The sequence below is a fragment of the Lissotriton helveticus genome, chromosome 8 (genome assembly GCF_964261635.1).
Source record: "Lissotriton helveticus chromosome 8, aLisHel1.1, whole genome shotgun sequence".
Classification (NCBI taxonomy): Eukaryota; Metazoa; Chordata; class Amphibia; order Caudata; family Salamandridae; genus Lissotriton; species Lissotriton helveticus.
In genome coordinates this window covers 1,504,744,964-1,504,766,562 of record NC_136069.1, presented here as the reverse complement: position 1 = coordinate 1,504,766,562, position 21,599 = coordinate 1,504,744,964, and the positions used below count along the sequence as shown (strand labels likewise).

The window sequence follows — 21,599 nt, the reverse complement described above, 5'->3', positions numbered from 1 at the left end:
TGCGGCAGACACTTGCTAGAAGGGTGAACTCAAGTATCCTCATTAATTTGATGGTGAGCATCTGTTCGGCCCTCAAGTTGATCCAATACTGGAGAAAATAAAAAAGGATACTGACACTGCCAAAGCCATGGGAGCTTTGCAGTTTCCATCCCCTTGGAATAATTATCGCCCACAGTTTTGTGGAGGTTCCAAGACTGCCTCCCTGGATGCGTACACACCTCTTGTAAAAAGAAAAAACACCACAACCAAACTACCAGGAGGTACTTTGGAGGTTCATACACAGGGAATAACACTAGAGGGGGGGTGAAGGATGAGCGGTTAAGTCTGCCTCTCCTGCCATGCCAAACAGTGATTTCCCCCCCCCCCCAACCATACTACACCTGTCGAGGGAAGATTACAGGGGTTATTACAACAATGGCGCAACATGACTTCAGACCAGTGGGTCCTAGCTATTGTGGAATATGGGCATTGCCTTGAGGTCACTGCAAAATCAGTAAACATACCACCAAGGCCACATTCCCTCTCCTCGCAACATCTGCACCTTCTGAATGAGGAAGTAAAGGTCCTATTACAAAAGGGAGCCATAGTCTGTTCCACACCACCACAGAAATAGTGGGTGTACTCACTATTTCCCAATTCCCAAAATGAATGGTTCTCTTAGTCCCATCCTGTACCTTCTGCCTCTCAACAAATGCATCAGATCCGAGCATTTCCACATGGTTAAACTCCAAGATGTCATACCACTCCTAATACAAGACAACTTTATGACTGCCCTAAATTTGAAAGGTACCTACCTTCACATCCCGCGTTACCCAGCACATCGACATTACCTCAAATTTGTGGTAAGTGGCCAGCAATATCCATTCAAAGTTGTCCCCGTTGGGGTCACCACCGTACCCAGAGTTTTCACAAAATGTTTGGCTGTGGTCACAGCTCACTTACGAAGGAGCAGCATCCCAGTCTTTCCTTACCTAGACAATTGGCTGATAAAGAGCTCAAGCAAACATTGTCTTGCTCATACACAGCAAACTTCGGGTATACTCCACAATCTGGGCTTTACTTTTGACTTAGAAAAATCCCATCTACAGCCATTAAAGATTAATTCCTCTGTAGGGGCAATCCTGAATTCGGTTACTGGCAAAGCTTATCCCAGTGCCACTCAAATCCAAGTTTTTCAGTCTCTGCAGCCTCTTTTTTTTCAGCCAAATTGTCTGCTAAGAGTCCACACGACCATGAGCTTGTTGGGTATGATTGCATCTTTTATCGCCATTGTACCGAATTCCAGACTTCACATGCTCCAGGAATGCTTAGCGAAGTAGTGGTTGCAGGCGGATGGTCAATTGGAGGATCTAGTTTTGTAAAAGTTTGCAACAAGGTAGGCCTTTTCTAGACCCTGTTCCACATGTGACCCTTACCAAGGATGTTCACAGGTAGGAGGCGCACAGCTAGGCTGTAACAAAGCGTTTTAAATTTGTGGTGGTCACCAGTGTTTCGGTCAATTGGGTGCTGCCAACAGGTAACGTGTCCGTCCTAGGCACGTCTAAACAGACAATAAATCATGTGGCACCATGTGACCATGGTGTCATCCCTGAATGTCGGGCACTCCTTAGGTTCTCATGAAAGTGAGACTCCAGATGTTGTTCAAAAAGAATTGTAATCATTCATTTTCGTTTTCATACGTGTTAGATTTAAATCAGTTCAAATATATCCAAGTGAATTTTGTCCACATGCTCCAATGCATTTCGGGCAAACAACGCCCTTCATCGGGGAGCTTCTGCAATTAAAACGAGACATAGCACTAAGAATAGCGTGTCCAAGATGTTATTTAAATAAACTACATAAAACGTGTTAAAATAAAATAAACGTGAAGAAAAATAGATGACATGCTAAAGTTCATGGCTTTAAGATTCAAACATTAGTAAGTCGGTTAAAGTGAATTATAAAATGGAATGGTGCCGTTCATCAAAATAAAGGGTTCGTTTAACGTTAGTGATCATATTCAAGTTACTACGGTGATTAGACGTGCCGGTCTTAAGGTCGGAGTGAATGTGAATCACTTAACGGTCTACGCAAATGGCGTTTGGTTGAAAATTCGACGATGGTATAAATGTCAAAGTGATCTGGTGCTCAGTATACTGCAGGCATACCGGAATACATCTAAGGGGTGCTCACTTACTCGTGGTGGTGTAGTCATTCGTTCCGAGCGTCGGTGTCGATAAACAGGAAGTGCTGACCGGCGGCCCCCTCACTCCCTGGTCTCCCAACTTTTGGCCTACCGCTCTGGGTTCCCCTCCTTGTCCAGTGAATACTGTGAAGAGCTTGGGGGTTACCATTTCTAGTGACCTCTCGATGCGGCCACATATTAACACCGTCACCTCGGCCTGTTTTTATCATCTTCGCCGAATCGGGAAGATCCGCAGGTTTTTATCCCAAGAGGCCCTTATTCTTGTTATCCTGGCCCTCATCACCTCACGTCTAGACTATGCCAACTGTCTATACGTGGGGGTTCCTGCCTGTCACCTCTCCCGACTTCAACTGGTTCAGAACCAGGCAGCCAGATTAATCTTTCAGCAGCCTAAACACCAGCATGTCACCCCTCTGCTGAAGACCTTACACTGGCTCCCAGTTGCGCAACGGTGTGTCTTTAAGATGGCCTGCACCATTTTTAAATCCCTGTTTACCTGTGCCCCTGCCTTTATCTCCTCTTGTTTGCACGCTTATGTTCCTTCCCGTCACCTCAGATCTTCTGCCCACAATCTTCTGATCACTCCCAGGTTCAACCGCAAGAAACACGGGGGTGCCTGTTTCTCTTTTCTTGCTCCCGCTACCTGGAATTCCCTTCCTCTTTTTATTCGTCTGTCCACCGACTATCGCTGCTTTCGCACTTTATTGAAGACCCACCTGTTCCGTCTTGCGCATGGTTAGCTGCCTGATCCCGACTGTTTTCCTCCACCCGGTCTCGAGCGCCAAGAAACCAATTGGTGTATGTGCGCGGTACCAAATCTCTTTTAATAATAATAATAATAGTAGAGATAATAAAAACAGAAAACGGACTGGCGGAAGTGTTAAAGGAAAGTGGCCATCTTAGACAGGTGAAATAAAAGTAAAGTCATAGAGTGTAGTGGTGATAATCAATCGCATATAGGGAACAATGTCATGATATTAAACAAAACATGAAAATTCTAAACGATCGTTCAGACCGATCGGTTTCATGGTCTGCATACGGGAAATCCAGGCCATTTCCCTCTGAAGTAGGTGTTTGTTGTTGTCCATTCCTTCGATTTTTTGCACCTGTTCCAGAATTAAAAACTTGAGTTGGGAAACATTGTGTTTGTTGTCATTGAAATGCGTTGCCACATTGGATTTTGTATTCTTGAGTCTGATGTTTGATTTATGCTCGTTGAGACGAGTCATGATTTTCCTCTCCGTTTTTCCTATATAGCTTTTGCCGCAAGGACATTTGATCAAATATACGACATTCGTTGAGTCGCATGTAGCATTCACAAATAGTTTGATGGGAGTACCCTTCATGGGGTGATTTACTACAGTTCCCGTGATGATGTTGTTGCAGTTTCCGCAATTTTTGCACGGCCTTGTGCCTTTAGAAGGCTCTTTCTCCTGGTGTTTCATTGTCAAAATTTCTTTTAAGTTAGCACTGCGTATGTACGCAAAAAGAGGGGGTTCCTTAAAGGTATTACCAAAGTCTGGTTCAATGCTCATAATGGGCCAGTGTTTTAGTATTATACGTTTGTATGTTGAACTCATGTTGGAAAACTTAGAGACTAGCACCATCCTGTTGGTTTGTTTTTGAGAAGTCTTAGTAAACCACGTTTCCCTAGGAGTGTCCATGGCTTTCTTTTTTGCGCTTTCTATGAGGGCTGAGGGATATCCTCTGGCTAGGAACCTTTCTCCCATCTCCTTCAGTCTGATTTGAGTTTGATCAATGTTCGAGGTGATTCTTTTAATTCTCAACATTTGTGAAGCGGGTAAATGGGTTTTCAAAGATCCTTGGTGATGGCTGGAAAAATGTAATGCGTTATTACGGTCAGTGTTTTTGCGGAATAAATCTGTCTCAAAACCTGTGGTGGTGGCTGTTATTTTGACATCAAGAAAGGTGATGGTTTTTCTGTCAATCTCCCAGGTGAACTGGATACGTTCATTAGCTTGATTCAGTAAGGTTAATGCTTGTAACAAGGATTCTTTCGTGTTGCTCCACACGATGAAAACATCGTCTATGTACCTTGCGTACATTTTCATGTTTTTTGTCCTTACCAAGGACGCATCCCTCAAAGGCTGGGCAGCACTCCTAAAAGACATTCATGTTCAAGGTCTCTGGACTCCCCTACAACAAACATCTCACATAAACTACCTAGAGCAGTTAGTGATTCAGCTAGCATGGCAAGGCGTTCTTCTGCCATATTCATTACAAAACAGTTCTGATCCAAACAGACAACATGACTGCCATGTACTACCTTTAGAAACTGGGCACACACATGCCTCTCCACATTAGCACAAAGCATTTAGCGGTAGGTTATACACTACAAAGTTCACATTTTAATATAGAATCTACTGGGAGTCGACAACAAGCTTGTAGACCTGCTCGGAGTGGGAACTGCACCCTCCAGTCTTACTCCCATACTTCCAAATTTGGGGGTTTCCCCAACATAGACCTCTTCACAACCTCTAAAAACGTAGAATGTTCAAGTATTGGCTCCAGGTTCCCACACCCCCAGTCCAAGGGAAATGCACTATGGATGAACTGGTCAAGGATATTTGTGTATGCTTTTCCACCTTTCCCACTACTTATATATGTGGTCAGGAGACTACGGCAAACCTCCCTCACATTTATTCTAGGAGATGCTCATGGGCCAGACTATCCTGGTTCACTGACCTCCTTGAGTTCTCTTTAGTTCCCCACCACCAGCTACCCAACATGCCTGACCTTACGTAACACCAGTGAACCCTTAGACAACCCAATCCCAAACTAAATCTAGCGATTTGGCTCGTGAAATCTTAAAGTTAGGGAGCCTAAATGTATCCCATGAGTGCATGGTTATGCTCAGGGAGCCACGTCGACCCACTACTAGAGCCTGTTAAATTGCAAAGTGGAGAAGATTTGTCCACTACTGCCTTCCCGGGAACATCAATCCTCTAAATCCGAAAGCACAGGATATTGTTTGCTACCTTTTTAATTTGCAAAACTCAGGACTAGCATCTATTCACCTACATTTGGCTGCAGTAGCAGCATACTTGTGAAAAAACACACCCCTCCCTCTTCATTGTCCCAGTAATTAAGGTTTTCGTGGAGTCTTCCCTCCCAGACTACCTCCAGTCCAGTCCCATCCCAGAATCTTAATGTAGTCCTCACAAGATTAATGGGGACCCCTTTTGAGCCCCTTCATTCTTGTCCTTTGCAATTTCTAAGTCGCTATTTCCTCCTTTAGACGTGCAAGTGAGATTCAAGCATTAACTTTAGATGAACCTTTTTTCAAAATACATTCTAACAAGATGGTCCTTAGGACTAATCCAAAGTTCCTATCCAAGGAGATATTTTCATTTCACCTTTATCAAACCAGAGAACTGATGGTTTACTTTCCAAATCCAGCCACAGTAGCAGAGCGGGGGCCATTCACACACTCTGTTAAGCGCACCTCATGTACTATTGATCGGACAACTATTTTGTAAAACTCAGTTATTTGTGGCCTTTTCTAAACCACATAGAGGGACTGCTATTTCACAACAAGGAGTCGCTCGCGGACTAGTCAAGTGTGTTCAGACCTTCTGTGCCAAAGCCAAAAGACTGCTACATCGGCAAGGTCATTTCTACTTGCAAAAAAACCAGCTTCAATGGCTTTTTTGAGCAACATTCCAATTGCTGACATTTGCAAGGTGCTACTTGGTTCACACGGACACTTTTATGAAACACTATTGTGTGGACGTTCTTGCCAAACAGCAAGCCCATATGGGGCCAGCTGTCTTGCTTACACTTGTTCTGCAACATCCTCCGGTTAACTGCAACCTTACAGGAGAAACATCTGTTCGAGGCATATGGGCTGCAGATGGTACATTTATGAATAGATCGCCATCTGGTGTTGGGCTCGGATGATTGCACTTTGTTTTTCTTCTGGAGAAGTCTTTGTCGTCATAGTTGACTCCTCCTCTCGGTGTTAGTGCGCATGGGCATCGGCTCCATCCTTAGATTGTTTTTTTCCGCCATCGGGTTCGGATGAGGATCGAAGCGCTCCGGACCGACTTCAACAAAGAAGGTTATAACCGGCGCGTATTCCTTTCCAAATCGACGGTATCGTTATCGAACGCGACTTCACTCCATACTGACGCGATTCGAAGGACGACGACTACGAGAAAATCGAAGTAGTCCAGCCCGGGGTCCATGGAAAGGACTCCATTCAAAAAATGTCCAACGTGTGGTGCTAAGTTCCCACACAAGGACCTACACGAAGTGTGCAACCTCTGCTTGTCCCCTGAACACGAATCCAGGGACTGTGAGGCCTGTGCAGCGTTCTCGTCAAAGTCGACGATTAGAAACCGTCGAGCCCGAAGACACGAGGTATCGAGAATGCAGTCACAAGCAATCCCGGAGCTGTTCGAGGACCAGCAACCAGAAGAGGAGGAAGAAGAGGCCGACGAGGCGGGGTCAGAAGCGGACGAGTCCGACGTCGAGGAATTCGACGTCCAACAAACCGTGAGTGACGACGTCCCTTTACCGAAAAACAGACCCCGCACGGTGTCGACCCCGCCCTCAAGCCCGGTCAGACAACCGAAAAAAGTTTCCAACGCCCCGCCTTCGAGCCCGGCAACGAAACAGAAACCGAAACACTCGGTCCCCCATCATAGTGGTTCCGGTTCCGATAAACCAACCACATCGACACCGAAGCACCAAGTCAAGGAAAGCTCGAAGTCGAAGCAGTCCATGTCGACACCGAAGCACGCTTCGGCGCCGAAAACACCCTCGACACCGGGGACATCTTCGATACCGAAGAAGTCGGATCCGAACAAAACTTCGGCACCGAAAATACAAATGGACATTTCAAAGAAAAGACACCTTTCGGAACCGAAAACTGCGGTACCGACACAGGAACACGGAACGGATCCTAAACAAAAGACTTTGTTTATTGACCCAAAGACTGGCAAGGTAGTCACAGAGCTACCTAAAAAGAGGAAACATGAACATTTGGACGACAAGGCTCATCCAAAGAAGAGAACAATGGGGACGAATACAACTCCTCCCCCTTCTCCCAAACCTCACACACCATCTCCGCCTATTCCTCACAATAGGCCAGATATTCCTCCCACACGTCCATCTACACCTACAACAGATGGAGAAAGTGACACAGGGGAGGGGGGACACCCTGGGGATGATGAGGACACAATCCCAGAGGAGGCAGACCCATGGGAGGAGTATAATGTGGGATCAGGTAATGATACCGACCTTGAGTCATATCCCTCAAAACCTTCACCTCCTGATGACAATACTGGGTTTGCACAACTCATTACTAGAGCAGCAACATTTCATAAGGTAGACCTACATACAGAACCTCTAGTACAGGACTTCTTATTAGAGACACTACCTACTGCACAAAGAACATCAGGAACACTACCAATGCTAAAAGGCCTTCTCAGTCATACATCAGAGATATTCAAAGACCCAGTGAGGGCTAGGGTATTGAACCCAAGAATTGATAAAAAATATAGGGCAGCTCCAAAAGACCCAATATACATTAAGGGACAAATTCCTCTAGACTCACTAGTGGTCACAAACGCTCGCAAGAGAGCAAACTCTTTATCTACGGGAGAAGCGCCACCTCCTGACAAGGAGTCTAAACTAATAGATGCCTCTGGCAAGAGAGTAGCATCTCAAGCGGCAAACAGTTGGCGCATAGCTAATACGCAAGCACTACTTGCAAGGTATGACAGAGCGCATTATGATGAGTTAGAAACACTCATCAAACATCTCCCTAAAGAACATCAAAAGAGAGCTGATCAACTTATACAAGAAGGGAAGTTAATTACTAACACTTCAATAAAGTGCGCCCTAGACGCGGCAGAAACTGCGGCAAGGTCGACAAATACAAGCATCATGCTAAGGAGACATGCATGGCTCAGAGTGTCAGGATTCAAACAAGAGGTACAAACCTCGTTACTTAATCAACCTTTTGATGGGAAAACACTTTTTGGCACAGGGACAGATGAGGCCCTAGAAAAAATGAAAAAGGATACAGAAACGGCTAAATCAATGGGAGCATTGCAGCAGCCGACACAAAGAGGTTCCTTTCGTAGATCCACCTATAGAGGAGGATCCAAAAGTACAGGTACAAACCAACAGCAAACCTCTTTTACACCTACATCACCCAGAGGTAATTCTAGAGGTGGATACAGGGGTAACAACAACAAGGGTAGAGGTCGCGGAAACAACAACAACCGCAACTCTCCAACCCCAAAACAGTGACTTCATAGAGCTTCCCCCAGACCATATAACACCGGTAGGGGGACGCCTATCACAGTTCCTACCTGTCTGGGAAAACATCACATCAGACAAGTGGGTAAGACAAATTATCCAACATGGTTATTGCCTAGAACTCACAGCTACCCCACCAAACATCCCCCCCAAACAGCGTCCAATGAAACAAGATCACCTGACACTGTTAAAACAGGAAGTAATATCACTGCTAGAAAAGCATGCCATAGAGAAGGTTCCACAGCACCAACAGGGAACAGGAGTATACTCACTATACTTCCTAATCCCCAAAAAGGACGGGTCTCTAAGGCCAATACTGGACCTAAGACCTCTCAACGCATACATAAATTCGGAACATTTCCACATGGTCACGCTCCAACAAGTACTTCCTTTACTGAAGAAAGGGGACTTTCTTTCTACACTGGATCTAAAAGACGCTTACTTTCATATCCCTATTCACAAAGCCCACAGGAAATACCTCAGGTTTGTGGTAGAAGGACAACATTATCAGTTCAAAGTCCTCCCATTTGGTGTCACGACGGCACCAAGAGTGTTCACAAAATGCCTGGCAGTGGTAGCAGCTCACCTAAGAAGACAACAAATTCATGTCTTCCCATACTTGGACGACTGGCTAATAAAAGCCAGGTCGCAAGAGGAGTGTCTGCAACACACACAAAAGACAATTCAGCTACTACACCAGCTAGGGTTCACGGTGAACTACACAAAGTCACACCTACAACCAAACAAAGTTCAACAATATCTGGGGGCTACCATAGACACAGAAAAAGCCAAAGTGTACCCCAACCCAATAAGAGTCCAAGCAATGCTTACAATCATTCAGAGATTTCAGCCACAACACTCACTAACAGCAAGAGTGTTCATGCAGCTACTAGGCATGATGTCATCCTGCATACTGCTAATACCATATGCAAAACTACAAATGCGTCCGCTACAAGAATGCTTAGCGACACAGTGGAATCAGGCTCAAGGACAGATTACGGATCTGGTGTTGGTAGACGACCGCACACACCGCTCTCTGAAGTGGTGGAACAGAACAAACATTACCAAGGGGCGGTCGTTCCTAGAGCCAATTCCACAGGTGACAATAACAGCAGACGCATCGCTCACCGGATGGGGAGCACATATGGACAAATACACAGTACAAGGAAGGTGGAGTGTGCAGGAAAAAACACTGCACATCAACTATCTAGAACTACTGGCAGTGTTTCTAGCATTGAAAGCCTTTCAAATACATGTTATCCACAAAGCAGTCCTGATCAGAACAGACAACATGACAGCAATGTATTATATTCAAAAACAGGGGGGGACGCACTCTCTCCAATTATCCAGACTGGCACAGGAGATTTGGAGATGGGCCATTCCTCAAAACATCTATCTGTTAGCCGAACACCTACCAGGAGTTCAAAACCAGATAGCAGACATCTTAAGCAGACAGTCGGAACAAATACACGAATGGGAACTGCACCAACAAATACTGCAGCCATTCTTCCAAAGATGGGGACAACCAGAGATAGACCTATTTGCCACTCATCAGAACGCAAAATGCCAAAGCTTCGCGTCCAGGTACCCACATCACCTGTCGCAGGGCAATGCGTTATGGATAAATTGGTCCAACAAATTTGCATACGCTTTTCCCCCTCTCCCACTAATCCCATTAGTGGTCAGGAAACTGCAACAACATTCAATGACCATGATACTAGTAGCACCCACGTGGGCAAGACAGCCGTGGTTCACCACGCTCCTGCAACTCTCACAAGTGCCACATCAAAAGCTACGAATTCTACCCATGCACCTTACACAGAACCATGGAGAGATAATGCACCCAGATCCAACTCAATTGAACTTAGCGATCTGGCTCCTGAAATCCTAGAATTTGGGTACTTAGATCTCCCCCCAAATTGCATGGAAATAATTAAACAAGCGAGACGTCCAACCACCAGAGCATGCTATGCAGCTAAGTGGAAGAGGTTTGCTATACACTGCATTAATAACAATATCAACCCTCTAGACGTATCAACAAGGGAGATTATTTGCTACTTGTTACACTTACAGCAATGTAATCTAGCGTACACATCTATCAGAGTACATCTAGCAGCTATAGCAGCATACCTACAAAACAGGCAGCGCATATCACTGTTCAGAGTACCAGCGATAAAAGCATTCATGGAAGGTCTTAAAAGAGTCATTCCACCAAGATTACCACCTGCCCCAGTCTGGAACCTCAACGTAGTACTCACCAGACTAATGGGGCCACCCTTCGAACCTATGCATAGGTGCGAAATACAATTCCTTACATGGAAGGTGGCATTCCTTATAGCCATTACCTCACTCAGAAGAGTAAGCGAGTTACAGGCATTAACAATACAAGAACCATTCCTACAGATACACCAGAATAAAGTGGTGCTTAGAACAAACCCAAAGTTCTTGCCTAAAGTAATTTCAGCATTCCACATCAATCAGCCAGTGGAATTACCAGTCTTCTTTCCAAAGCCACAGACGGTGGCAGAAAGGGCTCTACATACACTAGATGTTAAAAGAGCCATTTCATACTACATAGAAAGAACACAAGGCTTCAGGAAAACTAAACAACTATTTGTAGCATTTTCCCCAACACATAAGGGCAATCCTATCTCTAAAGCAGGCATCGCAAGATGGATTGTAAGATGCATACAAATATGTTACATTAAAGCAAAGAGAACATTAACTGTTCCTCCTAGAGCTCATTCCACAAGAAAACTAGGAGCATCTATGGCATTCTTAGGGAACATTCCCCTAGATGACATATGTAGAGCAGCAACTTGGTCTACACCACATACATTCACAAAGCACTACTGTGTTGATGTACAGGCTGCACAACAAGCCAGAGTGGGCCAAGCTGTATTAAAAACTCTATTTCAGACAGTTGCGACAGACACTGGTGACCACCGCTAGGGAGGTAACTGCTGTAAAATCTATTCATAAATGTACCATCTGCAGCCCATATGCCTCGAACGGAATATGCTACTTACCAGTATGCATCTGTTCTTGGCATAGAGGGCTGCAGAGTGGTACATGCCCTCCCTGCCTCCCCGGAAACCTGTGTCTGTCCCAACATTATCTTATTTAGATACATTTACATGGGCATATCTTTATGTACTACACTACACTACTCCATCTAACCCTACTATGGCAAAACAATCTAAGGATGGAGCCGATGCCCATGCGCACTAACACCGAGAGGAGGAGTCACCTATGACGACAAAGACTTCTCCAGAAGAAAAACAAAGTGCAATCATCCGAGCCCAACACCAGATGGCGATCTATTCATAAATGTACCACTCTGCAGCCCTCTATGCCAAGAACAGATGCATACTGGTAAGTAGCATATTCCTTCTAGTCTATGCACAGTATGACAAGTCAAGTCAAAACCACTTTATTCGATTGATTAAAATCATAAAAGTATACTATACAAAACATTATAAAAAGTATTATACAATATAAAATACAATTTAAAAAAATTAAAAAGACAAATTCATTGTTAAAGACCAATAGTCAATGTACATAAGCTTAAGTTATATGATTAGACATTTCCAGTAGAGCTGCCTGTCTAACCCTCCTACTTCTGACAGACGCAACTAGAAAGCTGGCAACACTAAACATGATTTCTGGGGATTCCATCAATTGTAGAAACAATAATGCAGGTTTACATTGTATGAAGTCCATCTTTTTCATTAGAGGAAAAATAAACCTTTTTCTGGCTTCATGAACAAAAGGGCAAAAGAACATAAAATGCATGGTGTCTTGGGCGTAGAAATCATCGCATTTACACGGGGTCGCATCTTCTAGCCTAATCCAACCCTGCAGATCCCATAGTACCAGGTGAATTTGGTTGAAACGGAATTTAGTCAAAAGCCATCTGTGAAAAGGGTTAGAAACGATGGACAGATATGATGGCATTGCTAATGACAAAATTACCAAGAAGTGGGTCCTGACAGATGGTTTGCATAGCTCCACTGCTTCCCTCTCTGCTTCGCCTGACAACATTTTTCTTAACCCACTCTAAGTCAGCTTTACATAAGGATTCAGGATGAAGGTAAATCTCAGGGCGCCCCAGTTTCTCAGATGACATTTTTACATACGACAGCCACTGGATATTCTTCATTCTATCTAATTTAATACAGTCCTTTAGAATCCTATGATTTAGGGTAAGATTCGGATTCAACCAGATTCTAATCCATAACAGGATTGGGGCTATTTTAATTATATCGGAAATATATCCTAAGCCCAACTCGAGATGAACAGAATGGGTCGCAGTGGATTGTGGGAGGCCAAGGAGGGCACGTAAGAATTTATTCTCTTCTGTCTGTATACAGTCAGGTTTAATGTACCCCCATATAGCCGCCCCGTACTTTGCAACTGCGACAGTTTTGGCTTTATATATAGCCAAAATAGCCTCAAAGGGTTCCCCCCCCAATCTTTTGGCAAATCCTGATATTGCGGCTGAAGAATTTCTCACAGCATTCACCTTTATAGAGAGCTGCGGTGACCACGTTCCCCTGTCGTCAAAAACAACTCCCAAATAGGTGAACACTTTCACCAAGGTGATTTCTTCTTCCCCGCAATAAAAAGATCTAGCTGTACCTTTACCAGCCCCTAGAGACATAATATGTGATTTGCCATTATTGACCACTAGGTCCAGAGAGCTCATAAAGTTCCCAAATGAATCCAGCAGTCTTTGTAAGCCCAAAGGAGTCCTTGCCAATAAAACGGCATCATCCGCATAGAGTAGCACCGGAACCGGTGATCCTCCCATACGCGGAATGTCGAGTGTAGCTGTTAACAAATTTGCTTCCAGCGAGTTTATGTACAAGGTGAACAACATGGGGGCCAGGATACAGCCCTGACGCACCCCCCCTTCCGGACTTAAAACTAGCCGTACATTTCCCCTCTTGCGTCATCCTTATTGAGGCATTCAGATCTTTATGTAACTCGGCCAAAAAATACACGAGGGGCCGGTCAAGGCCCATTTCCAACAGCATGGTCCACAGCCTAGACCTATTAACTAGGTCAAAGGCCGTGGACAAATCCATAAAGCCCAAGAAAATGGAGCCCCTTGCTGCCCTCGTATATTTGGATATTATTAGGTGTAAATTGAGGCATTGGTCCTCCGTGCCCCTCCCAGCTCTAAAACCATATTGGGCGTCGGACAGTGTGTCTTTTTCCAGAGCCCAATCTGATATCTTTGCTAATATAACCTTTCCCAATATTTTAAAGGAGGAGTCAAGTAATGATATAGGCCTATAGCATCTGGGATCTCCCCTTTGGCCCTTTTTGAACACACGGATTAAAGTTGATCGAGACCATGACTTAGGGAATCCTGAAATGGCCGAGGTATTGAAGACATTAGTCAAAATCTTTCCCCAATAAGTGGAGTTAGCCTTGTCCATACCCCGTCAGGGCCTGGAGCCTTACGCCCCGCGGTGCCCTCTATTGCTTTTACAACTTCTGCTATATTAAAATTTACAGGTATAATTGGTGGATCGGTGATGGGGACCTCAAAAATTTCCAGCTCTAAATCACTCCCATAAATTTGTTTAAAATGGCTTAACCAATCCTCCTCTGCAATATTTAATTCCAATGCAGAGTTCAGATTGCCAGAGAACAAGGGAGTATTAATTATAGACCAAAACTTGGCGCTATCCTTCAATGTCGCTTTATCCATTAGATCAGCCCATGCTTCTTGTTTTATTTCATTTTTCCGTGCCAGGACGACTCTTGAGTACTCCTTCCTAAGCTGAGCAACTAAACCTTTATTCCTTGGCCGATCGTTTAGAGCCTTTTTTAATAGATTATGTGCTTCAGTACATTTATGATTAAACCAGCCCAGTACAGGTTTATTTTTTCCCTTTTTTGCTATTTATTGTAAGTTCTTTAGCCACTTGAGAACAAATGGCTTCATATGAGGTAATTACATCCCCCACAGAAGTGTGGGTCCGCACATATGTTTAGTTCCTGCGCAGCCTTTGTCGTAATAATATGGAAGAAGTCTTCTGGGGTAACCTTACTCCAATTTAATCTTCTGCCCTGATCTTTGGTATTTACCTCAGCTACAACCTGCGGCGAATCAGTTTTATTTAATAAGGAAAATCCATTTATCAATTCAATCACCACCGGATTGTGGTCACTGAACGTGGAGTGTATAGCATTATAAATAAGTACATATTTTAAAAGTCCAGAGGAAAGAAATATATAGTCTATTATTGACTCACAGTCCCTAGCTACATACGTCTGGGTACGAACACTCTTATCGAAGAACCCTGCCTCAAACAAATCATTGTTGGACAGGAGTATCTCCAGGGGGCTTCCCCCTTAGAATTATGCTCAAAATGCTGAGGGCATGTAAGATCTGGTCCATCAATATCAATAATTTGACAATTTAGACTACAAGGATGTACATTAAAATCGCCCAGCAAAATATAATGGCAAAAAGTGGTTTGCTTTTCCTTATAGGAATTTAAAAAATCAGACAACAAATTAAGATGCTCATTAGGAGAATCCCCTTGCTGCGAGTTATAACAATTCACCAGGATTAGTTTTGTGTTATTCGCCCCAAACTTATTTCCAAAATAAGAAAGTTATGGGAAGCGCAGTCAACCCTTTTTACTCTTCCCCTTATGTTCACAGAGACCAAGATCATAAGGCCCCCTCTATCTCTCCCAGCAAGAGATCTCAATGCGGGGACAAAATAGGATGTGAAACCATCAATCCAAAAGTCAGTCATTATCCTATGTCTCTTGGAGAGCCACAATATCATATTGTTTCACAAGGTTTAGCCAGTTACTATCATCCCTTTTGGAACGTAGACCAGCAACGTTCCAGCTTAACATTTTTACCTTGTCCCCCGCAATTTTACTTATGCTTTCAGGTTTACGACCAGTATTTGTAGGCCTTAGTATGTCTTCTTCAGGCTCCAAATGTTCCCTAACTGCAGATGTCTTCCCCCCCCCCCCCCCCCAAACCCTCACAACCCTCACGTCAATCACACAACTCGAATCCAGATAGTGCATCAAATATATTATGCGTGACAAGGTTAGACCCAAATTTAAAGTAATTATCTCCCCCACAGCCCTGCGAAGATCCAAAGGGCCGGGTCTCGATAGGTGTGGATAGTGTAAAAGGTCTCATTCTCGCACTTTGTGGAGGGATGCTACTTAAATGAGAGTAAAAAGTACCCTAAGGGGCGCACACAAATACTATTTGCGTCAATCGACATAGAGGCTGCCCTTAACAAAACTGTAGCGACATGTTGTGGGTGTCTAAAATTTACAATTATGCATTCCCCACTACACGTCTTCCTAGATGGCCCGATCCAGTTTGCCCTTCTGGTTGATATAATTTCTGTGGCAAATTTTGTTGGAAAGCCACAGCTCCTATTCAACCATGACACGGTTTTGTATTTAAGATATTCGTGTGTTTCCTCGGTTAGCTGGGCAGAACGGGGCTCAGAGAGTGGTACATTGGTTAAAACCACTACATAGGGGGCGCAGTCAGGCGGAAGATCTATAAATCTACTTCTCCCTTGACTGCTTCCTAATCTACCCTCTGGACCTTATTGAGTTTGAGAGTCTGCGCTAGTTAAGGAAGAAGGGACGGGTATGCCTGCATTAGTTCTAGCTATGGGCTGAGAAGGTTTCTGCTGGTTAACAACCAAGACTTCCTTCTCTACTCCAACTGGACCCTTCCCGGTAGGTTTTACTCTGTCGGTCAGAGCCAGTTGTTTTTCTAAAAGCACTCCTATCCTCTTTACTTCTGCCGCAAGAGTATCCAGTTTGAGCACTAGGGGTTGAACATACTCTTCTGGTTTGGCTTCAAATTTAGTTTCCAGAGAGTGGACCAGTAGCTCAAACTGCTCCGAGTTTAGGTTAAAACTCGCTGCATTGCTTCCATCCTGCGGGATGGTAGCCACATCGGGATATGTTTAGCGGGTTTAGAGGTATCAGCCCTTTTTTTACTACACTTTCCCCCACGTTTGCTTTGTTGTTTCCTGCAGGATCTTATTGGTCTGGAGGTTGGTGGGACTTACTCTGTTTCACTAGAAGATATTTTTCACCCGCTGTGGGTTGCACCACCAGAAATCACCATACAAATGTCAATAAAGAATATCCAAGAACTGTTATGTCTTGTTTTAGTTTCTTCTTTATTCAATTTTCTTTTAAACAGCCAACGCGTTTCGTTCAAAGAACTTCATCAGGGCGTGCTGGCTGTGTCCAATATGCACAGTCCTCACATCGTGTGTAAACGAATTCTGTATCCACGTCAAAGTAAACGGCCACTGTGCCGAGCGAAAAGTAGCGTCTTCTCCCGAGGAAGAAGGTCTCATTTGTATGGTGATTTCTGGTGGTGCAACCCACAGCGGGTGAAAAATTGACTGTTTTTGTTAAAACAATTGCCTCCAGGGAGCAACGGGGGCGGTGGGAGTGCACACCACAGGAGCTAACAGCTCTACATCGGATGTACAGTTGAGACGGGTGGGCCTAAGGCCAGCAGAGAGGTGCGGCACACCCAAAGTCTGTTTTTGGGGGTCGTGTTGAGTTGCTCAGGAGTGGGGTTATATTCACTAGAAGATGTGTTTAGATCTTCGACCTGCGACTCTGGGTGAACCTGGGCATCCTCTGTTATGACAGCCCGCGAGCCCATCCCAGAAAGGTCCTCTTCCAGTGGTTCCACCACAATAGTAGTAACATCTAGGGCTACATCAAGTGGCCCCTCTCTACCTAAGGAGGCTCTCCTGTCGTTATTAATTTTGGTTACCATTTTAACCATATAATTATCAATGGCACCTGCCCCCACTATAACCTTCTCACTTTTGGATTTAGACCTGATATAATCTGGCTATACAATCTTTTGCTACTACCAAGCGTGTTATATAATTAAAGCAGTAAGTGTCTGATCACACAGTTATTTACTACAGTAATTAGTGATATAATAATGAGTAACGATCTCACTGTACGGGAACACCGAGGGCAGTGGCACGAAAAAGTCAGTCTGTGGCCCAGCCCAGTCTCCTCCTGTCCCGGACTGTCACAGACTGTCCCGCCCTTGTCCCGGGCTTCTCCCGGCGCTGCCCGCGCGCGTACCCGCGACCCGGGGGCCAATCGGTGTCTTATGCGCCTCCTGGCGCGCGAAAAGCGGGCGGCGGTGGCGTCTTCCGCCGCTAGGCTGCCTGGGAAGTGTAGTTTTCCTGGCCTCCCTCCACACAGCGGCCGCTCGGTGTTACTGGTGCGGCGGCGAGAGGGAGACAAACGGTCAGCGTAGAGGAGAGTGGCCCACAAGGTAAGCCCCTCAACAAATGATAATCCCCACAGTATGTCTATCTACAGCTACACATGCCATGAACAGAATGTTACTTACCCTGTAGACAGCTGTTTGCGGCATGTAATGCTGTAGATTCACATGTGCCCACCCTCCTCCCCAGAGGCCCCATTGTTGTAGATATCATATTTTTTTCATTTACTTGCTTGGACATCTATATGCTTCACTTTAATCTAAGCGGGAAAACAATCTAACTATGGAGTCAATGTTCATGCGCAATACTGCCTAAGGTACGAGTCACTATATACCTCCTGACTCAAAAGACTTCTTCGAACAAAAACAAGTTGTACACATAAGAGCCGCACACTAGTTTGCAGAAGAGTATGCACAGCATGTGAATCTACAGCACTATGTGCCACGAACAGATGTCCATAGGGTAAGTATTATTCCTCACCGATCTCTGCAACCTCCCTGTTCAGTGGATGGTTAAAGTTCAACATACTAAGATTTACATTTTCTGTTGTTGCACTGCATACCAGATTTTTTCTCATCCTGCTGCTTAGGCGGCACTGTAAAAATGGATGGGAGACAGACATTGGCACAACAGTGAGGGCGCTTTATGGGGACCTTGCAGTCGCAGGAACGTCCTTTGCAGCGTCCGTGAAGTCGCCACCCCTACTATTGAGGAAGTGCTATGGAGAAGTTTTCCCAAACAATCCGCAGCCTGGGGGGGGGGGGGGAGTATTCAAGAGATGAGTAATATTGAAGTAGAGGAGTCGCCAGAAAGATCGTTACTGAATGCAGGTAATGTCATGCAAGTAGCACATGCATGACATTAGGGACAGTTAACTCTGATCACAGGTGTGTTCTGAAGCACAACCTCCAAGTGCCTGAAAAGGATCTGAAGGGGCTTCAGCATGATGATGCTGTTTATGTAGTCTTGATTCATCATCACTTGCTATCATACATTACTGTATCCTATGACAACATAGCAACAGTATGTAAAGTGTTCTTGGACACCTCCCAGTGGTTGGGAAGTCTTAAAAATAAAATGTAGAGGCGACCTCATTATAATTTGCGTAACAGATAAGTTATGTTGGGGACTATTCTAATCCTCTCCTATGTACACGAGAAGATATTATTTAAACTATGGAGTTACTCCTTTATCAGGCATAAAACAAAAGTTTACCTTTAGTCAAAATGTCATTCAGTTGATCTAGCATAATTTCCTTTTTAGGCTTTCCAGCATAATTAACCACTTGACTCATAGTATGTGTTTATATGGATCTTTGCCCATTAAGTCCAGTGATCAAGCAGATTATCTCCTTAGTTGGTCAATCATAAATAAAATAGTTGAGAATTGTATGCTGGTAACATTGGTTCAGCACAAAATGGCCAATTAGTTGCAGGATTTAAAAATAAAAAGTCCACCTTCCTGAAAACCACAAGACCTTTAGAAAGATAGGACACGGTTGTCCACAAAGATTACAAAATCGATTCATGAGCTTCAGTCCTAATGAGGGAAAAGTTACTTCCAAGTAAGGTATTTCAAAGCGGATGGTATTCAATGCATTAAATTGTGTTTTAATTGTCAACTTTTCCAAGTAGACACACGACTTAACCACACTGTGGAACACTTTGATGTAGGCGTCTTACATTTTTCAACAGGTTTGAAAATGTTAACTTGTGTTGTGATGGTGGTCAGTCTATTATTTTGTATACCTTTTACAAACCCTTTATAGAGATTTCAAACAAAAAACCTACTGGGGTTAGTGTTCATGAAAAATTATTGATTTTAGTTTATAGCAGACTGTACAGGAAATAAACTGATTCCTCGCCGTTCTTATGTGACTTTCAGTTAGTAAGTGGATGACAAGGATTTAAAGCTTAAATCTTACCCCTAGAGCTGCCTCAATTTATTTTGAACTGTTTTTAGTGTTGTCAATCCCCTGGACAAGCCACCCACCACTTACATTTTATTAACGTGATGTTACTAAGGTTACTTATACCAGAGAACCGTTGCAACAGTTCTATGCATTGAAGCTGCTTTGGAAACTGATAGACCCAACTCCATAGGGCAGGGGTCTCCAAACCGGTCCTGGAGGGCCGGATCCATGCTAGATTTTTAAAATTACTACATGTATCTCAATGGGGATATCCAAAAAATCTGGCATGGATCCGGCCCCAGGACCGGCTTGGAGACCCCTGCCATAGGATTTGAAATGCTGCTTTGTAATCTGGAGTGACTGACGTTTTGACAAAATGTACATTTTTGCTTGTTTGGTAGTGTCTAATTTGCTTTGGCTGTGACCTTTAACTTAAAAATCAGTATTATTGTTAAATTTAGAGAATAAATAATTCTAGCACCATACTTTGTACTAAAGGTCACACTTCAAGCCAACGGTACAGTTTATAATTTAGCTGGATTTTCTTGCAGTAACTATTTCAACTATTCCCTGGTGCAGTTTTCTGCACAGAACTTACAGCCATTGATTTGTGAACCTTCTACAAACTTAGCCTGAAATAACACATTGTGAACTTGTCCTTGGGTCATTTTTGTTATTATATTCACTTTGGTGGGGGAATATCTAGAATTCTGGAACATTGGGTCATCGTATAGTATTTCATTTTGATACATATTTTCTGAGCATCTGGCAGTACTAATCAGGTTTCTAGCCAGTTATTGTTTGTGTTTCTTAAAGGTGTGTGGGTATTTGTGTGCTCCCATGTACATAACCAGACGTTTACTTTAGCTGATCTATGACCTGCGTTTCTTGAACATGAATGTCAGTCTGATGTTTTTTTTGTTAAATATTACTATAAATCGACTTACAAAAAGTGTTTTTTAAAGATTACTGTAAATCAGTATACAAAAGTTTGTTTGTTTTCAAGTATGTGAACCTGTGTGGATATTAAATCATTGAACACATCTTCTTTCATTTGTAGACCTCTTCATTTTTGGATTGCACACCATCTCCTAGCAAGACCCTTATTGAAAACCCACTTAATGTTATGTTGAACAATGTCAAAGAGGAGTCGGAGGAACCAATAAGTACTCCTGAAGTCAGTAGTCCTAAAATCAAAGAGGAGCCAAAAGAGACCCCTACATGCTGCACTGAAGAAAGCAAATCTCCGCTTACTGAAATTAAAACCGAGCTGAAAGAAAGTAAACCTCCAGATACTGAAATTAAAACGGAGACTGTCGAGTCTCCTTCGGTTTAAATTAATTGCTGAAGATATAGTATTTATTTTTTTAAATGCTGCTGTTGTAAAATTATGTCCTTTGGAGCTAATATAACTTTTTATATAAAAGTTGTGCTGGGGCAGGGTCCTTGGCTATTTAGTTTGGTTAATGAATACATTTTTGTATTTGAATTTCTTACTGCCTGCACAGTTTCATGTGTTCAATGTGCGAAAATTCTGTAGATTTGTGCAGATAAAAAATATAGAATTGTATTTGTAAGATAAAATTGTACAATTTTCACTTGTGGAACTGTAAATTATAAATAAAATATATTTTTGCTATTTATGGAGTGTACTGTTTATGCACACCATAGTATCATTTCGTTTTTTTGTTTTGAGAAATGAAAGAGTGGACTCAGTTTAGACCTTTTTGCTAGATAGTAACTGATATTGCAAGTTACTTTTATTTAGGAAGGGGCTGAACGTGTTATGGCTATTTGGGTAATTCAGAGTTATTTTATCTTCAAACAAATTTGAATACACAATTGGATTACAAAATACATAGATTATCAGTATGTATATTCATCCATATCTAAATACCTAATATGCATTACTAGTGCAGAAGTGT

At 43.4% G+C, this 21,599-nt stretch overlaps 1 protein-coding gene across 2 annotated transcripts in view; it reads left to right on the top strand.

Moving 5' to 3' along the window:
• Positions 1 to 21,317, top strand: part of PCF11 (PCF11 cleavage and polyadenylation factor subunit) — a 324,271-nt gene extending 302,954 nt beyond the window's left edge. For both annotated transcript variants that reach the window (XM_078658484.1, XM_078658483.1), the window contains exon 16: positions 20,735 to 21,317. In XM_078658484.1, the coding sequence (XP_078514610.1) occupies positions 20,735 to 21,010 (276 nt within the window). In that variant the 3' untranslated portion in view covers positions 21,011 to 21,317. The remainder of the gene's footprint in view (positions 1 to 20,734) is intronic.
• The last annotated feature ends 282 nt before the right edge of the window (positions 21,318 to 21,599 follow it).